General features: G+C 37.6%; 1 protein-coding gene across 14 annotated transcripts in view; it reads left to right on the top strand.

Annotated features, from left to right (window-relative positions):
• Nucleotides 1–22,367, top strand: part of LOC102529575 (zinc finger and BTB domain-containing protein 24) — a 127,487-nt gene that overhangs the window by 78,907 nt on the left and 26,213 nt on the right. For 11 of the 14 annotated variants that reach the window (XR_012074907.1, XR_012074906.1, XR_012074908.1 and 8 more), the window contains 10 exons: nucleotides 7,152–7,358; nucleotides 7,717–7,935; nucleotides 10,853–11,066; nucleotides 13,211–13,412; nucleotides 15,530–15,676; nucleotides 15,785–16,005; nucleotides 19,151–19,347; nucleotides 20,614–20,783; nucleotides 21,015–21,113; nucleotides 22,111–22,213. Coding sequence is in view for 9 of the 14 variants with exons in the window: in XM_072965701.1 (XP_072821802.1) it covers nucleotides 7,152–7,358; nucleotides 7,717–7,935; nucleotides 10,853–11,066; nucleotides 13,211–13,412; nucleotides 15,530–15,676; nucleotides 15,785–16,005; nucleotides 19,151–19,347; nucleotides 20,614–20,783; nucleotides 21,015–21,113; nucleotides 22,111–22,213 (1,779 nt within the window). In the remaining 5 variants the exon portion in view is untranslated. Of the gene's footprint in view, nucleotides 1–7,151; nucleotides 7,359–7,716; nucleotides 7,936–9,441; nucleotides 9,532–10,852; nucleotides 11,067–13,210; nucleotides 13,413–15,529; nucleotides 15,677–15,784; nucleotides 16,006–19,150; nucleotides 19,348–20,613; nucleotides 20,784–21,014; nucleotides 21,114–22,110; nucleotides 22,214–22,367 lie in introns of those variants that run through there. The other 3 variants (XR_012074909.1, XM_072965708.1, XM_072965710.1) reach the window with 3 other exon arrangements.

Here is a 22,367-nt window from a genome sequence, read left to right as displayed (position 1 = left end):
TTTAGTGAACTTCCATCATCCCATATAGATGCAAAAATTAGAGAACTAGAAAAGCGTTTTTTTTTCTTGCGATGAGAACTCTCAGGATCAACTCTCTTAACAACTTTCGTATATAACATACAGCAGTGTTAGCTACATTTATCATGTTGTATGTGATAAATATATTCTTAGTTTATAATTTTTCATTTGTTAGAATGGTAGGATTTCTTATTATTTTTATTCAAATATTCAATATTCTATCTTATAAATAGGATTTTATGAGTTAGCTCTCTTGAGACTTAATTTTTTATAAAATTGGCTGTGTATCTGACACAATTAATTTGTGCAAACTGACTTTTAGAAGATAATCCCTGAGATTTCTTATAAAATTTTGTGAGATTAAAACTGTGTATTGGCTGTTTTTAAAGCTTTTTTGATAAGAATTTTTTAAGATATGTCCTGCTACCACCTCAGACAAAGAAAGACTAAAACAAAACATAGCATCACAAGGATCACTTGGTGTGATTGTTGTTATCAGTTAATGTGACACCCTGAGCTGAATCCATCCTGACTCCACATAGACCCTGGAGCTTGCTTTCATGCAGATAACCAGTGGTCTTCTCATCATTTGCCTCTTTGTACAGGATATGCAGCTCCTTGACTCACTCACCTTTTTACCACCAATTGGGGAACCATATGCAGATAAAGCCCTTCCCAGGTTTGTCTCCTCTGCCTTAACAAAAATCATTGCCTTTACTGTCTCATTTTTTAGCAAGACAACAACACTTTTAACACCAGAAATCACTTCAAAGTCTGAAGGCGACTGCTTCCATTAATTTCATAGGAAAATGTCGCCATCATGTGGAATTTAATCTCCAAATGTGACTGAAGAATATTCTATAAGCCAACCCTTCGTATAGATTTGCACTGTATGCCTCCCAACTCCTCAGAGGCCTTGCTTCCACTCTAACTCCTTGCTCCAGAATCTCTGCTCTTGGCCTGTACACTGGCTCCTTCTCTGGCACCTGGGTCCCTTCTACCAAGTGTAGGGTAGCCACAGGCAGAACGCCATGGAGAGCCAGGACAGGAACCAGGGGTGCAAGTAAGCAGAACTGTGGGAGACTGTACCCAGGTGAACAGTTAAGGAGATACATACCCTAAGTACTGAGGAGAAGCCAAAGTCAGGTTCGCTGAGGCTGATGAGGTTCAGGATCAAGCACCAGGCCAAGAGAAGGCAGAGTGTATAGGCCCAAAAGTCTGTGTGCAGAGGGCACTTTGGTATGGAACAGAAAGCAAAAGTGTGAGTGGGTATACAAGTTGGAGATTGAGTTTCAAGGCACTGAAAATGAAACAGTTCAGAATGGTGTGTTAAAATCTAGAGTTAGAAGGCAACATCATCCCCTGGTGTAATAAAGGAATCTAGAGTCTGAATCTAGTGCATCTGTATTGGGAAGAGCCTTGAAATTCTGAAGTCTTCTGCTTCTTCTTCTTCCATTTCTTCATGTCTTCCTCTCTCATTTCCTCCCTAATTGTAAGCATTGTGACTATAATCTCCATCACTATCCTGGTTAACCTTCTATCCCAATGTAGCCTTCCTCCTCCCTTCCCCTACTGATAGAGGGTTACGAGACAGCTTACCCAAGATCAAGTCCTAATTCTCTGAGACAGTGAATTTTATTTGCTTTCTGTTTGTCCTCTGTTTTCTGTTTTTCCTTCCAGCCTTCTCTATGATTACTTCAATATATTTTAGAAGTCTATTTAAATTTTCTGTTGGCTTTTCAGTTATACCTCTAGGCATTCTTTTTTAGTGATTGCTCTCAAATTACATATACACCTTTAGCTTTTCACAGTCTACTTAGAGTCAATATTATTCCATGTAATACTGTGGAAGCCTTGTGACTCTACAAGTCCATTTATACCCACCCCATTCTGCTAACATCCTTTGTGCTCCACTTGTCATGTGTTTCACAACAGCCAAATACGTTCTAAACTCCACAAGAAAAAGTTCTAGTTTTTGTTTTAAATAGTCATATGTATTTTAAATAAATTCAAAGGAAAATAAATCCTTTCTTTCATGTATACAGATATTTACCACTTCTGGTGTTCTTATGCCTCCCTCTGGTTTGAATGAAACCAGAGGGATGGAAACAAAGTGGTCGTCTGAATTGTTTTCCTGTATTGTTTTTCTCTGGTTGCTTTCAAGCTTTTCTGCATAGTTTTGCTTTTTAATAGTTTGATTATGATATACCCACATGTCATTTTCTTCATATTTTTTGGTTTGGGGTGTTCACTAAGCTTCTTTAATCTCTAAATTTATGTCCTTCACTAAATTTGGGAAGACTTTGAACATTATTTCTTCAGATATTTTTTCTGCCCCATTTGCTCTGTCTTCTTCTGAAAACCAGTTACACAGAGGTTAGATCTTTCACTATTGTTCCACATGTCCTGGAGCTGTTAATGTTTTCAATCTTTTTTCTCTCTCTTCTTTAAGTTGGATAATTTCTGTTGATCTATCTTCAAATTCACTGATTCTTCCCTCTGTCATTTCCATTCTACAATTAAGCCTGTCCAATTTTTTTTATTTCAAATACTGTAATTTTTAGTTCTAAATTTTCAATTTGGTTTGTTTTTTATATTTTTTACTTCCCTCTGGAGATTTCCTACATTTTAGCTTGTTTTTCTTTTCCTCATTGATTATAGTGATAGTAACTGCTTTAAAGTTCTTGATTGGTGACTCTAACACTGGACTTGGTATTTAATGGTTATCTTTTCTTATGAGAATGGGTCATATCTCATGATCCTTTATATTTTTATAATCTTGGATTATATCCTAGAACCGTGAATGTTATGTTGTGGGGATTCTGGATTCTGTTATATACCTTCAAAGAGGGCTGGGCTGATGTTTTTGTTTTAGCAGACAATTAACTTGGTAAGACTAAACCTGGAGGCTGTCGTGCCTACAATGGGTGGCAGTTCAGCTTATACTGTTCTCAAACAGCCCATATGTGCAGAATTCAGCAATTATCCAGAGACTTGGATAATCTTTGCCAACTGAGTTTGGCGTTTCTTCTCTGGCTCTCTCAGCTCTGGAGTTTACCCTTACTCTCCAGTGCCCTGATTGTGGTTCCTTCCCCTGCTTCCCCCAGCTAGAAAGACAGAGAGCTTTCTATCAGAGTTTTTGTCACCCGATGTCACCACCACTCTGATGGAGGCTGCCCTCTGAGCATGCACAAAATAAGAGAACTGACCCTAAGCCCATTGCTTCCTCCAAATTTTGACTGTTCTATAAAATTTGTCCATGGTTTATAGTCATTATCTGCTAGAGGTTAAATGAACTTATTCCTTCATACTAGAAGCAGGTGTCTGAGACCATGAAGTTTAGAACATGTATCTCCTACCAAGGACTGAAAGATGGTAGATGTAGGGGAAAAACAGCATTTTTTCCAGAAGACCAAAATGTCATTTATAGAAAAATAAAGCCTTTTTCCCTAAAAAGAATTAACCTGTGGGTCTTTCAGATGGTCTGCTCTGAAGATTTTTAGGATATTAATCTTTAAAAAAAATTCAACATTGTACTGAAGGAACTAGCCCCAGCAGTGTGATAAGAAAAAGAAACAGCATACATGTTGAAAAGTAAGAACAGACTGTATTATTTGCATATAATTTGGTTATCTAGAAAGTCCAAGAGGGTCAATTGCATAAAGTCATTTAAGGTTATTTCCATGAGCTCCTCATGTAACAGTGACACTTGTGCTCATGAAGGAAAAAGGTAAATAATTTTTAAAGTAATTAAATAATATGTCTAGAAAATGGTAGGTGCCACAGAATGTCAGTTGGTGCCCTTCATCATTGAGGGCAAGATCCAGCCTGCCTGCTCTTCTCATCCTCACATCTTAAATGAAAGCATGAGACAGCCTGTCCTGCTCACATACCCAGAGCTTACAGTTGTTCTGAATTAATCAACTTAGTCCTTAAAAATGAATAGACAACGAAGGATTACCATGCACTTGAGGGAAATTATCAATACAAAAAGAACCAAGATGAACAAATAGAATAATTGACTCTGAAACAAATAGACAATACACAAAATATTATTAAACTGTTTTTAAAGTTCCCATTTACCTCAGAAAATTCAAGAGCTTGTATCTATAAAACAAAAACAGGATGCTATGAAAAACCAGAGAACAAAAAGCAGTTCATAGAAACTATAATAAAGAAAATATAGCATTTAAATTGACTAAAAGTTGAATTAAAAAATTAGAAGAAAAAGCTAAAGAGTTTCTCAAATGTAGAATAAAAATACAAGAGATAAGGGAGTGGGTATAGCTCAGGCTCTCAGTGGGCAGAGCACATGCTTAGCATGCACAAGGTCCCGAGTACAATCACCAGTACCTCCATTTTAAAAAATGCAAGAAAAAAAATGCAAGAGATAGACAATATGAAAGAAAAAACTAGGGGTATGTGGAGTCAATCCAGTATGGTTAACATCCAATATGCATTCCAAAAAAAAAAAAAGTGAAAAAGAGAGAAAATAAACATGAAAAAAAAATCTACAAAGGAATGTGGATAAGATTTGCATCAGACTTCAAACCAGCAATACTGGGTGATAGAAGACAAAGACAGTGCCTTCAAAATTCTGAGTGAAAATGATTTTCAGCCTAGAATTCTATATCTACGCAAACAATTTATAATGTGTAAGAATGGAGTGGAAATATTTTCAGATATTTAAGGTCTTAGAAAATTAGGCTTTCATATATTCTTTTTGAATAAAGTAGACAATTGATATGGTAAATAATCTTTTCCACCTACAATATAAAACAAACAAACAAATATGGGGGTAGGGGCTGGACAAGAAAAATCATTATCTGAATATGGGGCAGATTAAAATATGGCATGATTTTAAATAATGGGAAAAATAGTGTTTGACCTTGATATTTGAAACAGTCTCCTTAGAATGGCACATGTTTTCTGATATAGAGTTGCATTCCTTCTGTCACTATCTTTGGCTGTAGTGAATAAAGATTATGTAATTAAATATAACAGGTGCTATTTATTGGATTTCATTTTCAGAATCAAATACTGTTTGCTTTTAATTTTCACAATTAATTTCTACATGAAGCACTAAATACTTAACTACAGTTACAAGACAGAAATGTGACGGTAATAATTTTGAAGACAAAAATTTAGGAACTAAAGAGAGGGAAAAATGGAAGAAAGAGTAAGGACATTTTCTTGAATTGTGGAGAATCAAAACATACAACAAAAAATGAGAACTCAATAAATACAGATTTAGGGGTAGGATTTAAAGTTATAGGCACTTCAGGCAGAATTAAGAATTAAAAATATGACTAAAACTGAGGTATAGGCAGAAGAAAAAGAGTAATGTTAAGTCAGCCAAATTTCTCATTATCACTAGCAGGAAAGAGAAACCAAACAGCACAAGGGTCAAAAGTAGTGATCTTTTACTATTTATTTTGTTACTTATTAAACTGGTTTCTATAGAATAACAACAAAACAAAACAAAAAAACCTGCATTTTTTAAATGCAAGAATTGCTAAATAAAAAATCATGAGATGCATGTTCTGATATGGAAAGAAATTTAAATATGTCACAAAATTATTTTTCAGCAAGTTGTAGAAAATAGAATGATTTCATTTAAGTATAAAATAATATTAATTGTATGTGTGTATGTGTGTGTGTGTCCAAAAGGATCCTAATCAAATTGTTAACCAAAACTATTTCCAGGGAAGAGAGTAGAAATAGAGCTGTAAGTATAAAGGGAGACTTTTTTTTTACCCTATATGATGCTGTATAATTTGATCTTTATAGCAAAAATAACTTCTTTTTAAACGTATATAGTTTAAGTTTTTTAAATTAACAAACAAGTTGGAAGAACTATTAGCTAGAGCTGGAGAGGTGAGCACAAGTTCACCTGAAACTAAGATGTCCCCAGCTTGTAGTGTGAACTCATCCCCTCATACTTCCAGTGATCCTTAGAAAATCAAATCTCAGGATAAAAAATTGTCAAAATACAAGAAAAAAGAAAAAGTAGTAGGTGGTCTCAAAATTCAAATTAAAAAGTTCTGAGAAATCTCAGATTTGTCTCATCGCCAAACTCCTTTTGGGGAGAGAGGAGCCTAAGCACAGAGCAGGGAAGGGCCCTTATCCTCTCATCTTCCTCCGACACCTACAAGTCCAAATCCCAGCTGCAAGTGCCTTCTAAAGGAGCCAGGGTTTAATCAGTTAGAAAGATTAGGAAATAGCGAGCTAATCACAAGACTGCAGGCAAGAGATAACGAGAAGGCAAACAGTAGAGTGGGACTGAAAAGGAGGAGGGGGTCTAAAGGACTATTTAGGACTCCCGTCCTTGGAAACTGGATGTGCAATAATGGAGAGCAAGGAGTCAAAATAACTCCAAGGTTTCCGACTGGAAGGCAGTGCTGCAACTGGGAGGAGTACCTCAGGGCGACCAGTGCAGGAGGATCAATACGGTAGGGCTCAGATTCGTGCAGAGCCTGTGCAGTACCACCTAGTATCAGTATCATGTCATGGTGTTTAATAATCATTTATGTATATTCTTGTTTCCTCAGATAAGCTGTAACCTCCTAAGGGGCATGTACTGTTCTATTAGTACAGTGCTTCATACAAAATGACAATAATAGCTTTAAAAGCATAATGGGAATAATAGCTATCATTTGCATGCTTACCATGTGCCAGGCAGTTTCCTAAGGGTTTTGCATGTATCAGCTTATTTAATCAGCTGCCAACAACCATGTGTGGGAGGTACTTTCCTTATTCCTATTTTGCAGATGAGGAAACTGATCTTGTCCAGGCTAATACAGCTAGTGAGTGTCTTATACTCTCTCCACTGCATTAAATATTGTTATTGAAGACCACCAAAAACATATCACATTCTGAAAACGACAGCATTAAATATTAGCAGTTAGTATCTCGTCTGTGTATTTCTTTATGGTATCACTGTGGTGTCCGAGTCTTGAAGGCGTTAAATTTCTGGGTGCCGGATATTTAAAACTTCACCGTGTCAGTAGTTGAATGTTGCATGCCATACTAACGAATATCCACTTGCTCCGAAATACCCCAGATAATTAGTTAGCCTTGTCATTTGCTCCATCTTCTATATGTGTATTAAAAGGGAATATTTTCTTCCTTAGACAATTAGAGAAGATGAAGATATTAGTGAGGAAGATCCTGAAGAAGATGCAGATGATATTGAGAACATACTCGAAGATGAGTTTCCAAAAGATGAGGAAGTGATGAGTGAGAAAGATGAAGAGCAGGAGATTGATGCACTTGAACGCCTGAGAAGTGAACTGCGAGAAAAATTTGAAGCAGACATGAGTAATTTACAAATAATACAGGTTATTACTTTTTATTTTTCATGATTTGGAAAATAACACTTGAGAATGAAACAAAAGCAATTTGCTGTATGCCTTGATCTCTTTTTAACATTTCAAAAGAAATGTATGTTTTTAGGGCTGTGTTGCCTTTCATCAGCACCGCTTACAATTATAGAAAAACAGTTAATAAATCAAGGGCAGCAGGGAAGCCATAGAGGGTCAAAGGCTTTAGCTGCCAACACCCAGCCACTTGGAAGCTAACAAATATTTGTTCTCTAGACTGAAGTGGTCAAGCCACCAGCAATGTCTTTGTACCATGGCTGAATACTACCAGCTTCCTTCCCACTAAAAATATTTCCTTTATGATTTCTCTCATCAGGAAGAATTTGAAAAGTTTTTGATACCAGTAATGCTCATTAATGGAGCTCGGAAAATCCACATTGTACAATATATGTTGAATACAAAACTGAAACCACTGGTGGAGAATCGTGCGAGCATTTTTGAGAAATGTTATCCAATATCATCACGCCTTGCCCAGAAAATGCTTAGCTTTACCTACAAGTATATAAGCTCATTTGGCTACTGGGACCCTGTAAAGGTAGTGTCAGCAAATGCATCTGAAAGCCATGCTCTTTTATTTCTCTTTTTAAAAATATGTTTAAAAAGAAGGCAGTGGATAATTTCAAAAAATTGTAAACATTGTACAGTATTCTTAACTAGCTGTAAAAATATGTGTGGTGGTTTTGCCTTTCTGAAGTAGGAAAAAATTAGTCAAAGGGTTTAATTTCTTTCGTCTATTTCTGTAGAGATAATCCAATTCCAACTTGGTTTTGACTCTGTAGCAGAAGATGATAGTAGAAATATTTCTCAGACTAGACATCTACAGAGCTGAGCTCTGGCACTAATTTGCTATCTAATTCTAGGCAAGTCATTTAGACTCATTCTGTTTCTTCACCTTTAAAATGGGAGAACAGTGCTATCAGGCCACTGTGATAAAATGCAAGGGTGTAAAGCCCTCTGAAAAGTGTGAGATACCATACAAAATGTGCCCTTAATGTTCATCACAAACTTGTTTCTAAGTACTGTATTTTTATTCAGGGTGGACAAATACATTTAATGCAATTGGAATTCAATAACTTCAAATGTGGGATGGCTTTCAACAAATTCAAAAAAGAACATGCCATCCACTGTTCCAGTCCCTGGGAATAGAGCAGTGAAGCAAAGAGACAATGTTCCTTTTATCATGGGTCCTATATTCTAGTTGAGTTGGGGAGAGAGGATAGGCAATAAATAAGTAAATGAACAAGTAGGTTCTTGTCAGGTTGTATTAAGTGCTTTGAAGACAATAAACATAATAGTGACCTGCCCTCTTGACCAGTGTACCTTCTTATTCCCATCAATGATGTAGCACAGTGGAGAAGACCATGGCCTCTGGAGCCAGACTGCCTGAGTTCGAAACCACTGCTTACCAGCTGAATGGCCTTGGACAAACTACTTAACCTCTCTGAGCTATTCCCAATTGCTCAATGGGAATAAGAATAGCCCCTACCTGATAGTATTGTTACAGTGATTGAATGAGTTAATTGCTGTAAAGTATTTGTGTTGCAAGCAAGTGCTTGGTTTTTTGTAAGCACTCAATTAATATGTTGTTTTTATTAACATGTATTACTATTATTGGTCACTGATAAAAATATTTTGGAAGAAGGGATCCAAAATGAACCAGGTGTACATTACCTGAAACGTCCTTCTTGGTTGATTTGACACAATCAATTTCAGTTCCGCTTACTTGTGTTAACTTCTTTATCTTAACCATTAAGGATGTCAAGAGAAGCCTTTTCAAATAGAGAAACACTGTAACAGTTCCCACCATAGAGAATCAGATAGAGTTAAGCATGTATTAGGATCACCTAGAAAGCTTCTGAAAAATAGTTACGCCCTACCCTTCTTTTTTGAGATGGGCAAGAAAGGAAAAGAAGCAGGCAAAGTCAGAACTCTATTTAAGGACCCGTGTCCAAACATAATAAGGATTGTACACAGATGCCTTGTGGAGAAATGAGTGTATGGTCATAGGAAGGGTTTAAGTGTATAAATAATCCTTTTTCAGGACTGTTGGGAATCTTTCTGGGTGCCCGACAATTTGATGTTTCTGATATGATGACACCTTGGGTATTCTGACCTACAAAGGAGAAAGATGCCTGCTAGATATTTTGGCCAACAGCTAAATCTGCTGTAAGGATTCACACTTAATTTGGAAACTAAAATGAAATCATTGAACTTTCAGCTTTTCTCTTATTACCAAGTATAAGACATAGAGCAGACTTTCCCACTCTATCCCCAAGTTTCTTCTTATCCCCAGCATTTATTCCTAGCCATGAACATCATTCCAACCCAAGAATGATGATGCTGACAACACCATTGACCTGTGACTGCTATCCTGGTGTAGCTCTGCAGGAGGAGCAATATTTTACTTTACACTGTTTCCCACCTATTTTGTCAAGTCTAGGCATGGCTAATGCTTGGCTACCTAAGGCTGTAAAAAAAAAAAAAGATAATCAATTAATTACTCAGTTCTCATCATTACCATTGCAAAGATGTGGGACTACTCCTCCCACTCCATTCCGTACCAACACCTTAGGCTGCTTTTTAGGTGTGTTTTTCCCTTTTGTGGCTGTCCTTGATGTTTACGTGAGTGAAACTGCATCTGTAAAAGAACTTGAAAGAGAAGCAGGTGGGATTTGTCCTACCAGTATACCCTCAAAGATAACCCAGGGCCCCACCTGTGTTAGTCTGCTCAGGCTGCCACACCAGAATACCGCAGCCCAGGTGGCTTAAACAACAGAAATGTATTTTCTCACAGTTCTAGGGGCTGGAAGTCCAAGGTCAAGGTGCCAGGAGGTAAGATAGTTCTGATAAGGCCTGTCTTCCTGGCTTGTAAATGACTACTTCTCACTGAGTCCTCAGTGGTTTTCCTCTGTGCTCATGCACTCCTAGTGTCTCTTTCTCTTCTTATAAGAACACTAGTCCTCTTAGATTAGAGCCCCACTCTTGTGACCTGATTTTACCTTAGTTACTCCTCAAAGGCCCTGTCTCCACATACTGTCACTTTGAGGATTAGAACTTCAACCTACAAATTAGGGAGGACACATTTCCATACATAACACTACCTTAGAAATAGACCTCTTTGTGAAGATAAATTGGCCCATGAATATATCCAAACAACTTTACACTCCTTGGCAGAAACATTCAGTATACCCTAAAGACGTTATTAAGGAAATAGAACTATAACTGTCAGAAACTGAAACCTATTTAAGAAAAACTACATTTATTGCATGTGGTTATAAAATAATTTGTTCTTTTTACACAGTTTTTTAATATTTATATTTGATTATAATTTGTTTCATTATTCGATAGGAAAGATTTTCTTATTTTACAAATTTATTTTTTTCAAATTTATTTGGGGGAACTGCTTTTTCAAATAAAGCTCACTTGTGAATTCAATTGTGTATATATTGCAGCTAAGTGAAGGAGAGACAATCAAGCCAATTGAAAATTCAGAGAATCCACTTTATCCTGTAATCCATCGTCAGTATATTTATTTTTTATCTAGTAAGGAAACTAAAGAAAAATTTATGAAGAACCCAATCAAATATATCCGCCAACCCAAACCTAAGCCTACTATGCCCATTAGGATTGCAATTCTGGGGCCTCCAAAATCTGGGAAAACTACAGGTAAGGGTTTGCCTTTGTTACCCTAAAGTGTAAAATAATCTCCTGAAAACTAGGACCACTTTTTTCAGGAAACCAACTATCAAAACTGTCTCAAAAAGAGATAAAAAACCCTCAGAAATAGATGAAAACCATTGAAGAGAAGGCATTTCAAAAACAGAGCCTCACTCCGAAACAGCCTGGGAGCTAATGGTTTTGGAGGGAAATTAAGTCAAACTTCCAAAGAATTAAAAACTCAAGAGATATTTCTTGTGTTTTTATAAGTTTTTTCAGAGCAAGGGAAAAGAAAATAAGCTTTCCAATTTATCTTCAGGGTTTTTTTCCTTAAGGAATATAATCCATACAATCAAAAAAGTATAATGAATACAAATTCATTTTTAGATTAACATGACCTTGATGTCAAATCCTAACAAAGATAATACAAGGAAAGAAATTACAAACTAATATTATTTATAAATATAGTCAAATAATTGTATATTAAGATTTTATTAGCATAAAATTATATTAAAATTTTATAACTATAATCTACTATATTAGTAGTTTAAAGAGTGGAAATTCATTATCTTAATGACTGCTGAAAAGGGCATTTGATAAACTGTATTCCTGTAATGTTTGAATTTTGTATAACTTGAGACTTTGTGGCTTTGGGTTTGTTATTTCTTTTAAGGTAAATAGTCCAGCAATAGGTGGGTGTGGTATTTCAAGATGACGTGATAACAACATGAACAGAGGTTGGTCACAATGAGAATAGAATGGAAGAGGACAGATACTGGAATATTTAAAACGAAAACCATAGGACTGAATGAGTGACTGCATAGAGAATGAACAGGAGGGATGAGGTCAAAGATTAATTTGTCACCAGAAATAATAAAGGAAATTGTTCAAGCTCTTCAGATGAAAAGATTGTTTTCCCTGTTTAAAAGACTGTCATGTTTCTTAACATGACAGTCTTTTAAAGGTCATATTCTAAATATTCACAAAGATAATAGTTCCCAAAGAAAGCCAAAACTTTGATTTTCAAAATATAATCTTATAACCATAGCAAAAAATGAAAATATAGACAGGGCAATGTCATTTCTCAATTCTTTGTTGAAATAGGGGATTTTTTTTAACAAAATGTCCAATTGTAAAAGCTTAATTATTTTTATAACTTTAAAAAAAAATAGGTGTGACTCCAGCATTTGTAGCGAAGCTGAGATGAAGGCTTCTGCGGCTCTCACAGGGGGTCCCCTTCCAGGTGGCCCTCGCTGTGGTCAGTTATCCTGCATTCCCCACGGGACCAGATGAGTTCTCAGTGTCCCCTATGCACTGTGTCTCCAGACAGTTGTGAGGCAGGATCTACAGACCACGTCAGAGCACGCCCACATTTAACAGTAACAGGAAGCCATTGTCTGTGGTCTCACTTGGCAGAAGCAGAGTCCAAGGTTGGGGCCTCTTTCAACCAATGGCAACATCTGTGTGCCATAGAACAAATCATTCCATTTTAGTGAGCCTCAGTTCTCTTATTTATAAAATTGGAATTTCAGTACCCACTCTACCCACTTGATGAAATGGTTGAAAATAGCAAATAAAGCCACAGAAGAAATATTGCCCCATAAGCTGTAAATTACTATTAAAATGTCAGATATGCCATTGTAATGTTTAAAAATTATTTCTTAGAGGATTAACTGCCACCAACTGTAAAGGTTGCTATCCTGATTACAGCCTGGAGTCCATAAATGGATACACAGAGAAACGGTACAATCCAGTGACGCAGGAGCATTAAATTGTTGTTTTGGACATAGTACTGAATAGTAATAGTAAACAGGGGATGCCTTGTAAAGCTCTCAAAAATTTTGCTACCTCATGCATAAGGAAGAAAAAGCTTAAATGTTGGTGTGGTTATGAAAAAAAAAACCCACAGAGATGGTTCATTAACCAGTTCCATCAGCCACATACCTGAAGTACTAATAATGATCAAACTTTGAACAGTATTAATTCAGTAAAATGGGTTTTTTTTTTACTAGCAATTTACTAGGTTTTTACTAGCAATAGTAGCAGTTTTAATTTTTGAAATTGCTGTTGATGTCAATTAACCAGAATCTGAAACTAAGGTTAACTGATGAATTTGTGAAATGAAATAAGTTTAAAGTTCTAATGTTTTTCAGTGGCCAAAAAAATTTCAAGTGAATATGGCTTAAAGCATTTGTCAATAGGAGAAGCTCTGCGTTATGTATTAAGCAACCAACCAGATACAGAGCTGGCACTTATGTTAAATTGGCATCTTCATAAAGGAAGGACAGCCCCTGATGAACTGGCTCTTCAAGCCTTAGAATTATCTCTGATGGGAAGTACATGTAATACCGCAGGGTAAGCAGGGGCAGGGGTATGGGGGGAAGGAGAGAGGTACAAGATGGAGTTAAATCATTCAAAAAATTACTCACTGGAATCTTAAACACTCATCTTAAGCAGGGTTTAAAGCTCTTGTAAAGGGTGTGATCTGCTTCTCAAACTCTGGGCACCTGTATGGTTACATAGTTTAATTTTCTGTCAAGCTGAAACTTGACTTAACACTCACATGCCAGAATAGCAAGCAGACCTCTTCACTCCCTCCAGCAACTCCTGCGCCATCCAGAAGTCTCAGGGTTTACACAGTCCATAAAGGAGGCCCATGTGACTTCCACAGCCCAACAGAGCCTCTCACTGCCTATGGAGTGATGAAGGTGTGGCCCTCCCCTGTCCCCCAGGTGGTACTGGTTCAATGGAGATGGTCTCTCACTGGCCCAGCTCTCTGCCCAGGTAGTAACGCCCCTCTCTTAATGCCACATTTGGACAGGAGAGCCTCGTGTTTGAACTGTGTCTTCATTTTACACCACCTGCTCAGCCATGGCTCCCCCAGCACAGCCACTGGTTATACCCTGTAGTAAAAGCTGGTAAAACCTAAGGCCCTTCTCTTGAGCCCAGATCACTGACCTGGAGTCCCACTGATTTACTCAAGGTTTTATATTAAGAGCCTCCTTGCCCTTCCCTGCCACTGGTCCTTAATCAAATCCTTGGGCAGTTCTCCTAATTTTAGTTATGAGGGAACAGAGTGTCGGGTTTTTCTCAAGAGAAGGCCCTGGGACTTATGCAAGTTAAGTTACCTTCTCCCTGGTGTTTAGCTTTGCGTACAGGGGATCCTAGTGTGGGCAACCACAGTTGAGTCACAAAGGTTTTATTTCACTTTAATACCAGTCCAGTGACTGCCCATTCATCCTGAATTTCCCTAATCCTGAGGACCTCTCAAGTGAGCTTTCACAGGACAAAGAAGTTGAGCTACTCTCCATTAAAAACCAACAACAGCAACCCCATACATTCTCTAGTTGGCTTGGGGGTATGTTAATTTATAATCCTCTCTGCCACGGATGGGAGAGCTAGCTGGCTGGAGAGCCCTGGGGAAGAGCATCCTGTGACATACTCCACACCAGCCCTTCCTGGCAACCATCAGCCAGCGTGCCCAGCTTGCTCCCACCTCAGAATGAGTTTCCTGACTTTGAGGCCACTTCTCCGAGAATTGTGGACAGCCTTTATTCCTCCTCTCAGTGTGATAGTGACATGCACTACCTTAGACTGTTGGTCTAACAAATTCACCGTCATTTCTGCTCACTGGCCTGAGAGGTCTGATAGAATAATTCTCTCCCAGATCCCGTAGGGCTCTCTCACCAACTCCCCATCTCCCCTTGCACACCCAGGCTCCTCACAGAAGTTTACTACAAAAGCAAGCTTAGAATGCAATTTTTCCCATATTTGCTTAATTACTTACTAAAATACTATTAATTGTGCCAGGACCTGTTTTTTAAATTTTAAAACATATTAATGTGCTTCTTAAAATCTTAATTTACTAGACACCTTGTCTTACAGCCACTGACCTTTCAATACAGAAATTGTACAACATCTGTTTGCTATAAAACTACAACGTTAAGATCGGGGTTGGGGAATTCTTCCCCTGCCAGCCATTCTGTTATAAGGACTGTTCATTAGTCCACTAATTGTTGTTCATACCTGATCTACAATCTTTAAAACAATTCTAAGGGTTAATATCATTGCCCCTATTTTACCAAAAACTAAGGCTCATAGAGTCAGACCAGGTTTCAGGTCTAAGTCTGTGTGCCTCTGAAACCTGTTTCATGTTCAGAATAATAGCACCAATTAAATAACAGTGTTCAAGATATTGTGTGTATTATCTCCCAAAGTCTGCCAAAATCTACCTCTGTGATGCTAAGCATCTGAATCAGAGCTGTGTCTGTATGTATGCTACCTTATTCTTGGCTCTTGGGCTGACTAAGTTAAAAATACACAGATAAAGAGGGCAAAGTGACAAGATAAACCAAATTACACAAGGAACAGTACAGGGCTACTCCAAAAGATAGACTGGTTCTGGAAGACAGAAAGGCAGGTCTGAGAAAAAAGAAATCTGGAATTTTTATTTTCACATTTCTCCTTGTTAGTGTTGTCATCGATGGATACCCTGTAACTAAATATCAAGTGAGTCTCTTGGAAGCTAGGTCAGTCATCCCCATGGTCATCTTTGAGTTGGATGTACCTTCCAAAGAGATTTTTAAAAGATTGCTCCTGGAAAAAAAAACAGAACCAAGGTAATATATGTGATGAAAACAATGATAAAAGAATGAACTTTACTCATCCTGGAAAAAAAAAGCAGGTTTTTAATAGCTTTTTCCATTCCTTCTCTGTTTCTCTATTAGTTTGCCTTATCCATTGCACAACAGCTCACAGATTATAGCTGTCAAGAACTCAAAGTACCGCAAAAATATTGATGAGATTAGGCAATATTATCAAGAACAACATCAGAACTGGTATGTGATTGATGGCTTTCACAGCAAATGGTGGGTATGGAATGAAGTCATTAAGAAGGTCCAGATGATGAATAAACATGTGCAGATATACCTGGAAAGAATAAAAGCAGGTATGATAACACATAACTCTGAAAAAAATATGAATTTGAAGTCTGTGCATGCCTGACATGTTACCATAATTTATTCAGTTTGAACACTTGTTCCCATGACCTTAATCAGTAGTTTAAATACATGGTACTATCCAGTTATTGTGGGCATGTATATTTGTTCTAATAAATGACTTCCTCACTCAAGCTATCATTTATTGAAGCCCATGGAACCTATCACATGAAAACAATACACAGTCTCTCACCAGAAGAGTTTATAGTGTTTGGAATGCTGTGGAATAAGCTAGTTTCAAGAATAGTAGTTATATGAAGGCAGGGGTCTGTGGAGTGACACTTGGCAAAATTTTGTTTAATAATCCAAAATTAGTTATTTTTACTATTTGTATAATGAAATTATGGTATTATATAAATGTTGATTCTATAAAAATTAAATCTGAACATAGAATGGCCATTTAATCTATATTTGGAATTCATGAAAGAAAATTTTTGGTTATATATTCCTAGAAGTTTCTTAATATTTTCCCCAAAATACACAAGCTATAAGGAAAGCTACATCTCATAGCTCTAGAAAGAATTTGTCTGTAGGGGTCTCACAGACATCTGGTTAATGACTTTTAACTTTGGAACTACGGAGAAGATATAATGAGGTATGAGGGAGCAACGTGACAGAGAATCTCGCACAAGGAAAAATGCAGTGAGGATTCTGATAATGATGACATCATTGAATCTTGATTTGCTTCATTATTGGGGCATAACCACTATCTCTGGTTCCTGTTTGTCTGCAGATTGGGTATTTGTTTTCGCCTGAGGATTACAAGGCATGAAGATGAGAGTGCAAGGGGAGTGATAACTGAGTTTTAGAAACCTACTCCAATAAGTTTTAGATAACAGCACACTAGTAAAACATTCCACAGCAGACTTCAAAAGTGAAACTTGTGCCTCATTCGCCTTTCTGTTACCCTACTTCATCCTCCCTGCCTTAGACTGGGTTGCCTGCACACAGACTCCGGGTGAAAAGCTGGGTGCAGAAGCCTGACCAGGAAGTACTCTCAGGAATAGAGTTGTCAGATTTAGCAAATAAAAATACAAGATTCCAAGTTAAATTTCAGATAAATAACAAATAACTTTTTTAGTAAAAGTAGGTCCCAAATATTGCATGGGACACATTTATACTAAAAACTGTTCTTTGTTTATTTGAAATCCAAACTGAATTGGACATTCTGTATTTGATCTGTCAGCCCTAGTCAGGAGATACACCTGAGAAAGCAAGGCTGGTAGAGTTGGACAGAGGGAGACCAACCTGCAGTGTGGTGGAAACAGATGCCTCAGTCGATCCTATAGAGAAGCACTGGAGCCAGGATGGACCTTCAAAATTTCCCATATTGAGGGGAGAGACCAGGCTTTATGTCTTCCCATTGGCCTGTCATTGAGCATGTCACTCTGGGAAGGGGTATAACCTGTGACAGAGGGGCAACTCCCAGGGCAGCTGTGAGCCATCAGCACTGAGGTTTCCAGCAGCTGGAGGATGGGGGCACTAGCCCCGATGAGGGATCTGGATGGGGCACCAGAGTATCCACTACATTATTCCAGATAGACTTGCCTCTGGCTTGAATAGCTTAATCTAATTGAAGTTGCCCTCTTGCTCTTCTGCTTCACCTTCCACCTGCCAGTCTGTACCTGATGGTTTGAAATTTGTTTTGATTTTTTTTATAGTCTACAATTCCTTTGTATGCTATTCAAATGACCCTCCCCTATCAGAGGGCCAGTTTTACTCTAACTAATGAGACGGAGTCAGGGTTAGAAAATTAAAGAGATTCCTCCTCATTCTGTCACATTCCAGAAAAGGATCTGTAGGCATTGCCAGATGGCATCAAGAATATCCCAAGAATCAGAAAAAGAGATATATTTGAGTGTCTTTTAGGACTTGATGTCATTTGATTCTAAATTACCCTGTCACCAAACCTGTCAGGATTGCTGAGGTCAGCACATCTGAGTTAAAGAGCAACCTAGGATTGTAAAACTATAGTACCATACAGTATAATATTATAGCATAATATCATACTAGTTTTAAAGTACTATGTATTATTAGACCATAGTACAGTGCATTATAATACTTTGGAATAATAACAGTATACCACTGTAGTATAACAGTAGTGTAATATTCTTTGTAGGAAAGGACTATGGGGCTTCTTAACCTTTTCATCTATGTAATAAACAACAGATGGAATAGTGGATTAGTTTATCTATTGCTTCATAACAATTATTTCAAAACTTAGCATCTTAAAAACAGCACACACACACATTCACTCACAGTTTCTGTGGGTCGGAAAACCAGGCACAACTTAACCAGACCTCTGCTTCAGGGTCTGTCACAAGGCTAGAGTCAAGGTGTTGGCCAGGATTATGGTCTCATCTGAGGGCCCAACAGGAAAAGAATCCGCTGTTCCACTTCCTCTTGTGCTATTGACAAGACTTCATTCCCTGAGGGTTGTTGGACTGAGGGTCTCAGTTTCTTGTCAGCTGTTGGTCAGAGACCACTTTGCCATATGGACCTTCCCAGCATGGCAGCTTGTCTTATGAAGGGAACAAGATAAAGCAAGAAAGAGTGCCAACATACACATATACATATGTTTGTGTATATCTATATATTACTTATAACATATATAAAGTTTATAGTAAGTAAGAATTAAGGACAACCAAACCATTTATCAACAGAAAAATGGTTAAGTAAACTATATGTACATTTATACAATGGAATACTATGCATCAATTCAAAAGAATTAGATAAATCACATAAACTGATATGGAAAGATGTCAAGGACCATAACTAACTGATAAAAGCAAGTTTCAGAATAATGTTTACAGTATAGTGGCATAAGCATCCTATATGCAAATATATATATACATGTGTATTTGTAAATGTATAAAGAAACATCAGAAAAGAATACAAACTCAACAGTGATTATCTCTTAGGAGGGATGTTGGATTGAGAGGCTGGAGGTATGAAGAGAAACTTCTTACTCTGGAATTTTACAATGTGTAATCATTTGTATAGTGCTAGCGTAATTGAAATTATTTTGATTTTGAAAATTAATTGTGTTTTCTGTGAAAAATAAATATATAATAATAGTTAATCTCTTAATAATAGGAAAAGCTGCCTGCATTGACAAGTTATGTATCTCACCTGAAGAACTGATTTCTCGCCTGGGCGAATTTGGACAGTACTGCCCTGTCAGCCTGGCAGAATCATATGAATTAGTTGATTGCTCTGTAACTGATTCCTTGGAATTTGCAGCAGAGTTCAGAGGGCACTATTATAAAATGAGTTCTCATGAAAAATTGAATGTAAGTTTGTTCCTAATTCTAGATATTTACTAGGGAAAGGAAATGTCTGTCTCAGAATTCATCAAACGGGAAGGGGTTAATACAGCTGGGAGCACCCAGGAACTGGGGACCAGGAGCCCCATTTTTGGAACCTTTGACTCTGGGACCAATGAGGCAACTCGGAAGCTAATCCTAAGACTGCATCCCAAGACATATTTTGGCACAAAGCAGAAGTTCAGGGTTAGTGATGGACCCTCCACCTGAGCCAGCTTGACAGGGAAGGAGATCCAATAGTGAGCCCACCCGTGGAGGGGATGCTGAGCAGCTGGGCTCAGCCCACAGGTGGGCCCCCAGGGGATTTCATTCCAAGGGTGCAGAAGGGAAGTCAAAATCAGTAGAAATGAAACAAGACCTGACTTACGTCTCTTATGCTTTAAACTTTCTTCTATTTTAATTCCTTATATACCTTATATTTCTGTTTAATGAAACAGAATAAAGATTTGTTCTGATATCATAATTTAATAATATAAAAATGTTGGTGGTTAAATTAATCAGATGCCTCTGAACATTTTATTTTCCTCTGAAGAATTCAAAATTTTTCTCTTTTTTTTCAGTTTTATTAGGTAGAATTATTACAGTTTGACTGCACATACACATTATATTGCATGTAAATACATATATACAGTATACTGCACATTTTTTAGTTTACATATATGTACTAATTATTGTTTCTAAGGAAGAATTCAAAATTTTTTTTTCACTTTATTAAGAAGACATGTATTTCTCCCTGCTTATTTAGGTGATAATCACAGAATCTTAAAAACTGGAAGTGACATTAGAGATAGTGTATTTGGTCTGCTCCTTTCATTTTACAGAGTGATAACTGAAGCTGGAGAAGTTAACTCATCTGCCAAAGGGCACCCACCTGATTAGTTATTCTGCAGGACAGGAAGACAGGTGGCAAGTGACTATGCACTCCAGTGCATGGCACGTTGTAAGAGCTCAACAAATATTATTTGTATAAATGGATGAGTAAGTGAGTGAGTGAGTAGGTGAGTGAGTGAATGAAAGTCCAAGAGACCGTAGATGAAATCACTTGCAAGTATTACTATAAGGAACTTCCAGTCAGGGAAGAAGTTACTGTAATGCAGAAAGCAGCTCTCAGATGTTGTGAAGGACCAAACATTGCTACTGAAAATGGAGACAGTAGCAGGAGAGCCTCAGTGGATTTTTATTGGTGTAGTAATTCTGTTTCATACAGTCTTGTTGCTATAATCTTTTTTATAGAAATTTTTGGAGAATCCAGAATTATATGTGCCTCCATTAGCACCTCATCCACTCCCATCTGCCGAGATGATCCCTAAAAGGCTGACACTGTCAGAGCTGAAGAGCCAATTCCCTAAGTGTGCTGAGCTCCAGGGCTACTGTCCAGTGACCTATAAGGACGGAAAACAAAGGCAAGTCCTCACCCTCGTGCAAGTACAGAATGATAGCTCTACTCGGAGTAAGTGGTCCATATAACAATCTTAACATTTTGATCAAAAAATCACTATTGTTAAACTGGAAAATGTTCTGTTTCTTCCTTGAGCTGCAAAGATAGAAAAATAAAATATTTTTGACATTTTATTTACACAGTACAGCATACTAATTACACAATACATAATTGTTTTTGTTTGTTTGTCTTTCAGATATGAAGCCCTAGTACCTGGTAGCATTAACTATGCTTTAGAATATCGTGATCGTATATATATTTGTGAGAGTAAAGAAAAACTTCAGAAATTTTTGAGGTGAGACCATTCACTAAGTCACAAGTATTTATTTATTTATTATCTATGTTAAATGCACCAGGCTGGGCTAGATCTATATATACACACAGACGCACACACACAGACACGTGCACGTGCATATAAATATAAACACACACATAGCTGAAGGGGGCATCCGTTACTCATCCACTGCCAGACATTTCTGTTCTTCGCAAGAAGTTGGAAACCAAATTTCTTCTTAAATTTTTCTGATTTTTAAGCTTTTGTGACTGATTCAACTGTAAAAAAAATACACTGTGGATTAAATCACATCTGCAGATAGCCTTTGTGCAGTAGTTTGTGATCTCTAGTGGAGCTCACTGAAGAAACATAACTGTAAAAAGAGAAGAGACATCAGTTGCTGGAAGGGATATCAGATTGAAGGAGAGAAGGTGGTTTTTCTTTTTTCTTTCTTTTTCCATGGGAAAGATCTGAGCGTGTTTAAAATGCAGGTACACGGGAAGGATCCAGTAAAGAAGGAAATGCCAAAAGTGCGGGAGAGAGAAAATTTGCTCTATTAGGATATCTGGAGAGAGGGCTGAGTGGGGATCCAAAGTGTGGGTGGAGACTGATCTTTGATGGGAGGTGAGCTCTGCCACGGGACAAGGAAGCTGTGTGAGGCTCTGCTCGTGGTGAGCCGTTGAGGAAGTTCTATTCCAATGGCTTCTCTTTATAGAGCATGGCACTTGTGCAGGGGTTACTTGGGAGGGTTGAAAGTGAGAGGAGAATATAGAAAGTTTTATATAGTTTCTGTGAAAGACAAGAAAACTGAGAAGACATAAGCAGGGCTAGGAACCCCGGTGTAATTGGTGGCCATGAATTTCCAGGAGACCCAGTCTTCCCACTTGTGTCATTTTCTCCACTGGAGAAAAACAGGTAGTGAACATTATCTTTTCGTTGTCTCTCGTGTGTCTGCCTTCCTGTGCACACACAATGAGTACATTTACCAGCATCTATCTAACGGATTTTGTGTTGCTAGGTTGCCACTGAAATACTGGGATCAGAAGCTTCCTCACAAACTTCCCCCGTTAAAGGAGCCGATGTGTCTCACGAGTCTGCCTTTGCCTGGATATGTGGAGCAGGTTCCTTTACATGATTTCCTGTGTTTGGGTATTAGAGGACTACAGCAGTCTCTTCTTCAGCGATCATTTTTATTTGGGGAACAATGAAACTCAAGGCAGAGTTTCCTGATTTTCAGCTGTAAATTCACTTTTAACCTATTTTGGTTTTACATGG

The sequence above is a fragment of the Vicugna pacos genome, chromosome 8 (assembly GCF_048564905.1).
Source record: "Vicugna pacos chromosome 8, VicPac4, whole genome shotgun sequence".
NCBI lineage: Eukaryota > Metazoa > Chordata > Mammalia > Artiodactyla > Camelidae > Vicugna > Vicugna pacos.
Note: the sequence above shows the minus strand (reverse complement) of the source record. Positions and strands in the feature narration are given on the sequence as shown.